Source organism: Colobus angolensis, unplaced genomic scaffold (assembly GCF_000951035.1).
Source record: "Colobus angolensis palliatus isolate OR3802 unplaced genomic scaffold, Cang.pa_1.0 Scaffold118, whole genome shotgun sequence".
NCBI classification, from domain to species: domain Eukaryota; kingdom Metazoa; phylum Chordata; class Mammalia; order Primates; family Cercopithecidae; genus Colobus; species Colobus angolensis.
Genome location: NW_012112919.1, coordinates 5,720,699 through 5,733,002, shown reverse-complemented (window position 1 = coordinate 5,733,002; position 12,304 = coordinate 5,720,699). Strand labels below are relative to the sequence as shown.

Sequence of the window (12,304 nt, the reverse complement as noted above, 5' to 3'; positions counted from 1 at the left end):
TATCACAAGAACAGGATCCATGAGCCAGGAGTTAATTTGCAGTCAAGTCCAACCTGATAATGACAATAACTGGATCATAAAGGAAGTACTGGGCAATCTCCTTGGGTAATCCCACTCATCCATCCACAGCTCAGTGCCAATTACAATGACTACCTAAGTAAATTAAGATTGCAATTTTAGTGACAATTCTGATGAGGAATCTCAGGAGCACGATTTTCGGCAGAGACGCAGATTACTTCATCTTTTGTTTACCTTTTGACTCTGGGACTCTCCGAGGTTCCTTCTAAAGCTGTTACAGAAGAGGGAACTGTTTGTCCAAACAGGAAGCAAAGTCGCATTTGACCTCGAATTTCAGCCCGTAGGATACCCAGGAAATAAACACTCATACACTTAGTGCTAGTCAAAGACTGCATGATTATTTAACTAGAAACTCCACATTCCAAGAAATTAACTGTCAGTAAGATAACTTTTGGTCTTTCTCATCACGTCTTTCCCTTCACATGCCACCAGCGCCAGTTCGAATTCCCGTCCCCAGAGGCAACCCTTCCGGGTCCAGGCGCAGGTACGCCGTGAGAAATATTATTCTAATAGCAAACGAGGAAAACGAAGCGGGGAGGAGATGGGCCTGGGATACAAAGTTCTGGCACTGCCCTTCGCACTTCACCTCGCTGTTTCTTCCCTCCTAGTCTTCAAGTCCCTCGTCTCCCCTGTCTCACCGCCACTCTCCCCTCGTTTCCTTCCCGCAGCCTCACTCAAAACCTACGAACCAGTCGCGGCCGTTAGACTACATTGCCCACAATGCCACGCGCCGGTCAGTCTCACGTGGGGTTTACCCCCAGCTGCTGTTATAATTAATGTTAATCAAACCCACATTTCTAGGAAGGAGCCGGGTTATTATCTGCCTCTCCGACAGGATGCCTCTTTGTCTTCACCTGCCGTCGCCGCTGTTCCGTGAAGAATCCTCTGTAGAGGGAAATTTGTTCAGGCGACTGCTGTGGCCACCCTCCGCCTAGGCTTCTGTCCCTGTGAGGTCCCCGGGGGCCTGAGAGTGTCATTGGCGGATGACCGCGACCCTTGCGGCTGCAGCTGACATCGCTACCATGGTCTTCGGCAGCAGCGGTCTCGCAGCCACCCGTCTGCTGTCGCGCAGCTTCCTCCGTGAGTGTGAGTCCGGCCAGGACTGTCTTCCTTGCGCCCGCGGGTTCTTGGCCTCGCCAGACCCAGCGTCCTGGCCCAGGCCGCGGTTGGGCCCTCAGGGCGGGACCTCGGCGGGGGCCTAGGAGCAGTTTGGGATTCCGGCTTCAAGTCGGCGACCCCTACGGAGGAAGGAGCTTTCCTGGATACGTGCGGCGGGGGGCATGACTTAGGCTGCTGGTAGATGGAGATACTGGGTGGCTGAGCCAGGATTCGGGTCTGGGAGCCCTGCAAATTTGGAAGCTTGCTCTCGGCCCAGCGGTGACAAGTGACAGGGTGGGGGTGGCGTCTAGACTGGCCTTATTTGGAGTTGGGGGTGAAGAGGTCCAGGGTGAACTTGGTGGGGAAGGTAAGTGTCTGGGTTGAGAGGGAGGGCAAGAGTGTCTCAGTAGGAAGTTGGGGGATGAGGCTGTCCCTAGTACGGAAAGGTCCTACACTTCGAATTCCCCCTCCGCAGGATTGTACGTCAGGGGAAGGATAGTTTCTTTACACTATGCCGAGTGGGTCGGCATAGCCGCATAGACTCCTAGAAGCTTATGGTTGGCTGGGACCTAAACTAGCTTATTTGCAGTGCCTCCAACAGGCGGTTTGTGGACACATCAGTTCCCGAAAACTTAGCACCCAAGGTTGCTAGTCTTTGAGACACGCTGACTATGGAAAATTCTTGCTATATTCAAAGTCTCTGTGCTTGTCAGGTAGGTTATAGTAGAAAGAAACTTTGGAATCATCCACATCAGGGTTTGAAATCTGGCTAGTCCCTTTTCAGTCTGTGTAATAACCCTGGACACTTTTCTTAATCTGTTTTTCAGTGTTTCCAATCACATGAAAATATTAACACATTTCAGTGAGCCTGAAGCACCATCACTTGTAAGGTGGACCATTATTTTGTTTACCACTAACAATGAAAAACGATTGCTTATTAAAATTGTGACACACCAGTGGTTGTCACATGTATCCTGGTTTTTTAAAAAGTGAAAAAAAATGTGCGTTTTAGCAATGATGATGTACAGGATGATCTGGGTTCACTGCAGAATAAGTGGAGCAATTTATATAAAGCATCTCGCATGTAATAAAGTTAGTTTTCTTTTTCTGGTTTGTTCTTAATTCTGCTTGTACTGAGTATTTTATGAGACTTAATTCCTTTCTTGAGAAGATTACATTCTAAAAGTGTGCATTGATGAGTGTGCGCTCAATAGCTAACAGTTGCCGATCACTTGAGGACAAAGGTCTGACTAGATAATGTTAGCAAGTATGAAATAGTTGGTTTGTTTGGTAAAGCTTTCTGGAGATTCTTGAGGGTGTTGTAGGCAGAAGGACAAAAAGAATTCGTTATACCCAGTAATCACTCAGGTCAATAGAGTTTGAGCACCAAGAATGAAGTATATTGAATATGGTTTTAAACCAGCTTAATTTGAATAGATAGTGGGTTAGAATGTAGAAGATCAGGTGTGCAGCACAACCACTGTGGTGGGAAACCCCAGGAAGAAGTTGCCCGCCTGTGTCTTTCGCTTCTGTGGTCTTGCTAGTCTGAGGTTCTGCAAGATCCTAGCCTCAGGTAGGTCTGCTGTCCAGAAAAATCTAGAGAATAAAGGAAGAGTGTCTAAAAGATCTAGCTCCTTACTCCACCCTTAGCAGAACTCTCAATCCTCTTCCCACAAAAGTGGAAGTTCGTTCTTAGATTCCCAGGATCACTTGGCTTTAGAGTGACCATCTGGTTAAGTTTTGTTATTGGAGTGGGCTTGAATTATCCAACTCATGTGATTAACTTGTTATTAAGGGTCTGAGATCTAAACCAAGATATATTCTGTATCAAGAGGGGTTATAGACAACAATGTTTAATGTATAAACACCTCTAAATTCACAAAACTCTAACTCCTATTTCCCATGCCACATTTCTGCGCCCATTTTCACTCCCACTAGAAAAATAGCAGCTCCAACATCACCTTGCAAACTTTTTTTTTTAAAGGGGCCAGAAATTATTTAGACTGTGAAGCTAATAGAGCTGCAGATGTTAGGGAATTTTGTTCCCTCTGTTAAGTTTAAACTTATGGTATGTTACTTGCTGAAGGTCATAGTGTTGCAATATTGATTAGAGTTAACAGCAACAACAACAAAAAACTCAAGTGAACACTGGTAGTTGCCTTCCAGAGCCCTGTTTTACAGCTTATGAAAAAAGGAAAAGGGGCCTGGCGCGGTGGCTCATGCCTGTAATCCCAGCACTTTGGGAGGCTGAGGCGGGTGGATCACAAGGTCAGGAGTTCAAGACCAGCTTGACCAAGATGGCAAAACCCCATCTCTACTAAAAATACAAAAATTAGCCAGGCGTGGTGGCAGGCACCTGTAATCCCAGCTACTCAGGAGGCTGAGGCAGGAGAATTGCTTGAACCCGGGAGGTGGAGCTTGCAGTGAGCTGAGATCGTGCCACTGCACTCCAGCCTGGGCGACAGCGTGAGACTCTCAAAAAAAAAAAAAGGAAAAAGGATCCAGTTGAAGTGGAGAGAGAAAATACAATGAAAAATGAGAAAGATTTCTTCCATGAGAAAGTTTAAGGATTTCATAAGCACCCTTGAAGTTGAAATAGTGACGTTTTAAGAGAAGCATAAAGTAATGCAAGGTCTTTTTAAAACTGGTCAGTAGTTTCTGGTAAAAAAGAAAAAATGTTTTTTCTTCAGTCAGTAGTTTTAGAATAAATAGGGAATAAGAGCCAGTATTTTTGAACCTCAGAATTTTGGTATTTTAATGCCAGAAAGTAAAGCTTAAAACCCAACTGGTCCCAAACCTTTGTACGGCAGATGAGGAAATCCTGAAAGTTCCCAGTGAGTATCAGAAGGGGTACTAGCACCCAGGTCTTCTGACTCTGCAGTATCCTTTCCACCAGCATGCACCATGTGATAATTTAAGCTGCTTTCTTCGAAGCTCTGATTTTTTTTTTTGGCAGCCTCAGTGATGTATTGAGAAGGTGACTATTCTGCTCAAAGGTGTTGCCTTCCTTTTCCCTGTGTTTACCAAGTGTGTAGGCCTGTTTTAAGAATCAGAGATGCATTTAAAGTGTAGTTTGGAAAAGGAGATACTCAACAGTGATGTTTTGGATACTAGTATCTGTTGCCATTGCATCTAACAACCAAATCTTTATTTCAGAAATACAAAATAGCTTTGATTCAAATGTACCAATGTAGCCATGAGAAAGTGATTTGATTTTCTGACATCAAATTTGTTTTTCCATAGAAATGTAATTGAGAATGTTAAAAATAATTTCTCTTAAGTGCAGGGTAACAATTTCATTTCATCAAGGGACTGGCATGCCATAGACCCACTTTTTTTTTTTTTTTTTTTTTTGAGATGGAGTCTCACTCTGTCCCCCAGGCTGGAGTGCAGAGGCGCCCTGTCGGCACACTGCAAGCTCCGCCTCCTGGTTCACGCCATTCTCCTGCCTCAGCCTCCCAAGTAGCTGGGACTACAGGCACCTGCCACCACGCCTGGCTAATTTTTTTGTATTTTTAGTAGAGATGGGGTTTCACTGTGTTAGTCAGGATGATCTCAACTTCCGGACCTCATGATCCGCCCACCTCAGCCTCCCAAAGTGCTGGGATTACAGGCGCGATAGACCCACATCCCACATTTTTTTACATTATAACATTTCTTACGTTAGGATGTGTCTTATTATTGATATATATGTACTTTTTTTGAGACAGAGTTTTGCTGTTGTTGCTCAGGCTGGAGTGCAGTGGCACAGTCTCAGTTCACGGCAACCTCTGCCTGCCGGGTTCAAGCGATTCTCCTGCCTCAGCCTCCCGAGTAGCTGGGATTACAGGCATGTGCCACCATGCCCTGTTAATTTTGTATTTTTAGTAGAGATGGGGTTTCTCCATGTTGGTCAGGTAGGTCTCAAACTCAGGTGATCTGCCCGCCTCATTTTTTCTTTTTTACCAGTAATTAATAGTATGTCTTAAAAATCAATGGTGTGTTATATTTCATGAAATATGGTACTTACAGCTTATTAAACTTCACTTGTAAGTCAATATTAAATGAATATATAATTTAACATTTGACTAGTGGGTTGTTTGGAGTTTCGGGGTAAGTGGCTGCTAGCTAGTCTGCTGTATTATAAGGTCCTGTAGGTGTAGACTGCAATAGCCTGTGTCTTTGTTTTTTTGAGACGGAGTCGCGCTCTGTCACCCAGGCTGGAGTGCAGTGGCCAGATCTCAGCTCCACTACAAGCTCTGCCTCCCAGGTTTACACCATTCTCCTGCTTCAGCCTTCCGAGTAGCTGGGACTACAGGTGCCCGCCATGCCTGTGTCTTACATATGCATAATGCATATGGTTAATAAGTGTGCATTTGTTAAATTCATGAGTACATTCATGAATAAATGTTTACCAGGGACACAGTTTGAGAGGTGAGTTGAAGGAATATTGAGTATTTCATGAATAAAGCCTCGAGTTATTGGTTAGGAGCATGGTACTGGTCATACAAGGCCCATGGTTTGAGTCCTACCCTGGGCAGGTGCTCTTTGACCATACATTGCATCATTCATCCCATCAGCCATCTTATAAATCATGTGGTTACTATTACGATGAAGAAGACTAGTATGTGGCTGACAGGTACAAATCTATCACCCCCGTCGAAAACACATCTCTCTCAGATTAATCAGCCTCTTTCCTTCATTGTCTTTATTACAGTTTGTACTGTTGGTAGTTTTGTTTTTCTTTGTGTAATGTTTAGCTCCTTTACAGGGCAGGAAACTTCACATGGGTAGGACCCTGAGCCTGTCTTGTTCACCTGTGAATCCCTAGCACCTGACAGATAGCCTGTCACAGTGAACATCTCAGAGCAGTTTGGTCCACTCATTCTGCATCGGTAATAATAATGATAATAAAATAGCTCTTAGGGATATAACACTTGCTGTATCCTAGGCACTGTTTTAAATGCGTTATATATTACTAACTCATTTAATTCTCACATCAGCCTATGAAGTATATACTATTGTCCCTGTTTTACAGTGAGGGCTGCACCTTTACAAATGTATTATATGTTAAAAACTTAGAGGTGTATTTGTGCATACTGCACATTATATGTAGACATGGATTAGTATTTTTATAAATAAACATGTAAGATGTGCACAAGGACATGTAGAAAACATTTTTGGCTAGACTTATTTGATTTTAAAATACGAACTATTTTTTCTCTCTTTTTAGGGAAAGATTTGCCTTTGTGTTCATGTAGGGTTGTAAACCCAGTTTTGAAAGTGTACCAGACACTGTGCTACCTGGTGCCAATTTAAGGAGTAATTTCATATTAACATCACAGCCTCCTAGGGGCAGCTGTTATCCCATTTTTAGATGGGAAGACTAAGGCTAAGGGAGATCAAAAGATATGCTCTGGGTTACATGGCTGCTGAAAGGCAGAGCATAAACTCAAGACCAGGCCTGTCTGATTCCTGCGATGATGTTCTCAGCTGCTCCTGGGATGCAGTCCCAAGGTTAAGCTGGACAATTTCTAAGAATCTGAAGATAAGGAGGTGGCCTAGGATGTGACAACTGTAACATTCGCCATCAGAAACTATTCCTGGTGGCCAACCTCACCTTTCCTGCTCTAATATTTAATTTAAAATACTTATTTTCTGCTGGGTATGGTGGCGCATACCTGTAATCCCAGCACTTTGGGAGGCTGAGGCAGGCGGACCACTTGAGGTCAGGAGTTTGAGACCAGCCTGGCCAACATGGTGAAACCCTGTCTCTACTAAAAGTACAAAAAAATTAGCTGGGTGTGGTGGTGTGGGCCTGTAGTCCCAGATACTCAGGAGACTGAGACAGGAGAATCCCTTGAACCCGAGAGGTGGAGGTTGCAGTGAATTGAGATCGCACTACTGCGCTCCAGCCTGGGCTACAGAGTAAAACTCCATCTCAAATAATAATAATAATAATAATAATAATACTTATTTCCTTCTTATTAGTAAAGCTAGGCATCTCATCATATATTGATTTGTAGTTTGTCATCCATTGTATTTCTTGTTCATGGCCTTTATCAGTTTTTCTCTTAGGCTTTGAGCTCCACTTTTTGCTGGCTCTTCCTGTTGCCCGGGTTAATTCCTTGTCTGTTAAATGTTATGAAAACATTCCCCTGGTCTGTCATTGCCTTTAACTCTGCCTCTGGTGTGTTTTACTCAGTCTGAATGTTTCCTTTTTTCATGTAGGGAAGTATTCAATTAGTATTACTGCTTTTGGGTTTCATTTATTAAAAAAAATGTTAGCATGGCATTTGTACTAGATTAATGTAGCTTTGGGGACTGCCAGCAGCATTTTAGGCCTGAACTTCATGCAGTCTCTATGAGTTTTAGAGAAACCTATTATCTTTATATGTACAAAAAAAGATAGAGGGTTCTTTTCCCTCTTTCCTGATACGTGGGAGTTCAAGATTAACTTTTTCCAACTCACTGAAAAAGAAATGAACCTTATGATGTTTAGCTTGGTGTAAGTGTTTCTTTTGGAGACCCTGTTTCTTGTCCTGTAATTAAGTGAAATGCTTCCCATGCACCTATTGTGTATAAGGCACTGACCATATACCATAGGAGACGAGATGAATAAGACATGGTCCTGACACTCATGGAGTTTACAGTTAGCAGTGCGAAAAGTATTTAGATGGTACTTGAAATAATCTTGAAATAAATTTAAGCTTAGATAATTTCACTTAGAAATAATGTGATAAAGAGAGTAAGGATATGTGTGCACTCAGTAGTGTACTGTGTGATGGTGTTTATTGTATACCACATGAAAGTGTTCATAGCTTCTATTCTTAATCTCAGATCCCTTTTGAAGTCCCCCATTATATTCATAAATCATATATATCATGTGAAGATATGGGAATTCTTGACTGTGTAACGTTTTATTTAAATGTTAATTTATATGGATTAATGTAAGTGAAATTCTCAGGAAGTTAAGGACATTAAATCTTTAATTGAAAGGTAAGAGATATATTTGCAAGATGGTTTGGCTACCAATGTATGCCTTGTGTTCTAAATTTCACTTTAGGAAGTCACTTACTCTAGTAATTTGATGGCTTTGTCACAGAGGTCAGGATTGTATTTAAAACCAAAATATGATGAAGTTGGGTTAAGCAGTGGACAGTGGAAGATTTGCACTGTGAACTAGTTTGCATTCTCCAGCAGAAGCAGAGTAGGCTATTTTTAATTACTTAAGGTATTTGCTTGACAATTTGGGTGGAGAAGAAATTCATTAGGGAGAGAAAGTGTAGAGTCAGTTTGATTTTAATATTTACAGCAGCTAGTGGTTTGCACTCTTTACCAGCCCAAATTAAGGAGAGTGGTAGAAGGATTCTAGGAGGGAAGGTGGGGGTGTAGGGAGTCTGGTTTTGTGGGGAATCTCAAGCCTGGAATTCTGGGTCTTAAATTAGTTAAGGTGGGGAAGAATGAGGAGAATGACAGTGATTTAACATTTGGTGAGTTTTACTTGCAAAAGCATATTTTGCGTTATTTCCATTTGATTGCAAATACAGCAACAAAGAATTTCCTTCATTCTATGATGTCAACAATAGTAAGACTTGTCATTGATTTGATAATAGTATTGCCTCAAATATATCCACCAGTTGTTAGGTGTGTCATGGTAGCATGGAGTGGCAGGAGACTGAGAATTGGTTCTCTCTGGAGTGTGTTACCTCAAGCTGTTGAGGAGGCAGAAATTAAGGTGAGGAGTATTACATCACATAGCTCACCTTCAGGTCCTCCTTACAGCCATGACAGGTTGGGGAGCATGCTTGATATAAAGGGCCTGGGGTAGGGTGGATTCATCTTCTGGTGTAGGTTGAGTTTCTGGGATTCAAAAGGCATTTGTGATTCTGGTATACCATCATGGCTTACTGGGCTACTCACGGTTTTCTGCTGGGTTTTAGAGGCTGCTCTGATTGCCAACATTTCTCACTTGGCTGGCCTAACATATTAGAGCAGTATTCTAGAAAAGGGAGCATATGATGGTCCATGATTCCTTGTCTGGATCTCCTGTGACAAGTTAATTCCTACTGTGCAGGTGCAGCTGTCAGTTTAGATGATAGGGGCTCAAGTTAGGTAGCATGGGCCAGGGCTGGGACAGAGGTGAAGAAAGTTTTTAGTTGTGGAGAGGTTATAACAGTGGACCAGGAACCAGATGAACCTCTTTCCTTTCTTTAGGAGCTTGGAGATCAAGTTATTGGGGGTTTTAGTAGTGAACTGCTGATAACCTAGGTTTCAATTTGGAGGTAATCTCAATGAGGGATTCATTCCTTAACTCTACCCTCCCTACCTCTCACACATACATAGACGTCTCTGCCTTGAATACGTGTGGGGAGTTTACCCCAAATTCCCAAGGCTTTTTGTTGTTGTTGTTGTTGTTGTTAATAGTACTTTACACACTAAGCAGTTATGGCCGACTTTTATATCAGTTCATATAGATTGTGAGTTATTTGAGGGCTGAGACACTGTCATTCGTCACTTTATCCTTGACACCTGACATTATGGCTTGGTATAGGTGCTCCCCAAATGTTGATTGAATCAATGAACGAACTCACATTTCAGTACAGATGATAACCTTGCCTGGCATCATACAGCTTTCTTGTCAGGATGGAATGTGATCAGGAATTTCACTTCCTTGCCGTTGAATACATTTCTTGGATTTGCCTGTAAGATGATAATAGTTTATTAGTTCCAGCTTATCTAGAAGTGGGTCTATATGAACCTAGGCCTGGTGTGTAGATGGGGAGATCACACATGCATGAATGCACACACATCTACACCTATGCATTAGAAGTTTCCCAAGATTTACTTCATTAGATGCTATAGGCTCTCAGGGGCATTGCACAGACTGAGTAATACTAAAAGGCCAGGGGATTGGGAGGTGAACTGCTGTTTATCACACTTCTGATACACTTTTTATGAGCACCAAAGATCTGATGTTGTAAAATCTTGTGCTCCGTAGAATTGATCCAGGAGATCTGGAGTTACTGTGAGAAAGTAGAGATCTTCGTTGGTCTGTTACTGGAGCTGTGCTTTAGGGACACAGACAGACCTGTCTTTTCTCAGGGTGACTTCTGCGCCTTTGGAAGGAGAAGTGAATTGTCTGATCTATGTTAAGTTAGTGAATATAAGAGTACTTGTGCAGAACCAAACTTTACCCAGAAAAAGTATTTTATATGAACAAGTAGGGACTCCAGATATCCTGATCACAACATCTGATCTTATAATCAAATCTTCTACCTTCTGGTCTGAAAACATATGATATGATAATGATATGATATGATATATGAAATGGTATGAGCCTTTGTTGAAGATTCAATGGGAGAGACTGGTAAAGCCGGTTCTTCCACTAGTCAGGAATTGTAGCAGGGTAGGAAAGGGTGTAGCTTCTACACAAATATCATGGTTGTAGGTGTTCAGCTGGGAGAAATGGGAGCCAAGGGCAAGGATGGGTCTGGAGTGCAGCACTGGCGAGGGTGGGCTGTGCTGCACAGTTCAGTAGGGACAGGGTCTCGGGCCATAAATCCCTGCTGTGTTCACCGGCCTAGAGTCAGATGCTTAGCTGTGACTGCTGTGCCACAACTTGACCTGCAAAGCCCATAGCCCCTTGTTGATCACAGTCTCGTCTGAGAAAGTGTTGGAACCCCCGAAAGAGTCCCGCTCTGGGCAGGGGTCGCCGCGAGGGACCACTCGACACCGAAATCACAGCAGAGAGACACGGGTCCCCCGTGCACAAAGATGGCCAAGGGACCCCGAGCGTTGGTTACAAGCTGCTTATAAAGGCAAAACACCACAAATTCAAACAAGGCGCGAAATTCAAACAAAGCTTTAGGGCGCGAGATGATTGGGGCTTGCCATGGCCTGAGCAAGGTGTCTCGCTCTGATTGGCTGGGGTTTGTACGCATGGGGGGGGGTTTCCTGGAATTGTTCTTCTGTTTGAATTCCGGGAACATTGGGTGTTTTTCTCAATTACCCATGGCCACCTGGTGTTGTTTTTCTTAATTCATGGCCTAGGTTGTTTTTCTTAACCCATGGCCCCTAGGTTGTTTTTCTTAACCCATGGCCTAGGTTGTTTTTCTTAACCCATGGCCCCTAGGTTGTTTTTCTTAATTCATGGCCCCTAGGTTGTTTTTCTTAACCCATGGCCTAGGTTGTTTTTCTTAACCCATGGCCCATTTCAAAAGCTGTCTGTTACATAGCAGTTCTTTGTGTGTACCAAATGTTATCCAGGTGGTAAGGGCTAAATCTGGGCCTGTCTCTTCCCTGGAGGTGTAATGGATTCCAGATACTTCTGCCAGAAGCAGATGTTGTTGCTCTTTCAGTTATGGAATGTGAGGTCAGGACTTAGGTGGGCATGAGGCAGTGATTTAAGGCAGAAAGCATGGAGTGGACTCTGGGCATATATGTGATAGGCGTTTTTTTTTTGTTGTTCAATAGAGATTACTCCTTATGTTCTTTTCTTGGGCTGGCTTCATGGACTACCACAATGATAGGTAGAAGGCCTGGCTACTTTGAAAGGGCCAGGGATGGGCCACAGAGAAGTCAGGTTGGTAGTATTAATGGACGTTTAGAAGGTAGCCCACAGTTTTAAGTCATCTATGTTCCTCCTCCTGTTTTTTGAAATGTGGGGAGCTGGTTGTAGTAACTACTTAGATTTCTCAATTAATTTCCCTTTTAGGTAGGTTGCTTCAATAACTTAGGTTTGTTTTTTAAAACAAGCTTTTTCCTCTCTTGTCTACTTGCTTATTTATTTTATTTTCCCTGTTTCTTTTATACATGAGTTCATATCGGAAGAGATTAAGTGATTTTTGATTGTATTTTAGATAAGTTTTATCCTATGACTTAACATTTAATATGTTGTTCCTACTAGAGAATAAGTTGCTGAGCAATTTTTACTTGTATTCCTGACAAAGTTTGCCTCTTAGCTTACCTATTTTTTTTAAATTAATTTATTTTTTTTTATTATACTTTAAGTTCTAGGGTACATGTGCATAACGTGCAGGTTTGTTATATATGTATACTTGTGCCATGTTGGTGTGCTGCACCCATCAACTCGTCAGCACCCATCAACTCGTCATTTACATCAGGTATAACTCGCAATGCAATCCCT

At 42.7% G+C, this 12,304-nt stretch overlaps 1 protein-coding gene across 2 annotated transcripts in view; it reads left to right on the top strand.

Moving 5' to 3' along the window:
- Positions 1 to 850: 850 nt before the first annotated feature.
- The window catches only part of SUCLG1 (succinate-CoA ligase, alpha subunit), a 43,824-nt gene continuing 32,370 nt past the window's right edge, over positions 851 to 12,304 (top strand). For both annotated transcript variants that reach the window (XM_011963818.1, XM_011963812.1), the window contains exon 1: positions 851 to 1,158. In XM_011963818.1, the coding sequence (XP_011819208.1) occupies positions 1,062 to 1,158 (97 nt within the window). In that variant the 5' untranslated portion in view covers positions 851 to 1,061. The remainder of the gene's footprint in view (positions 1,159 to 12,304) is intronic.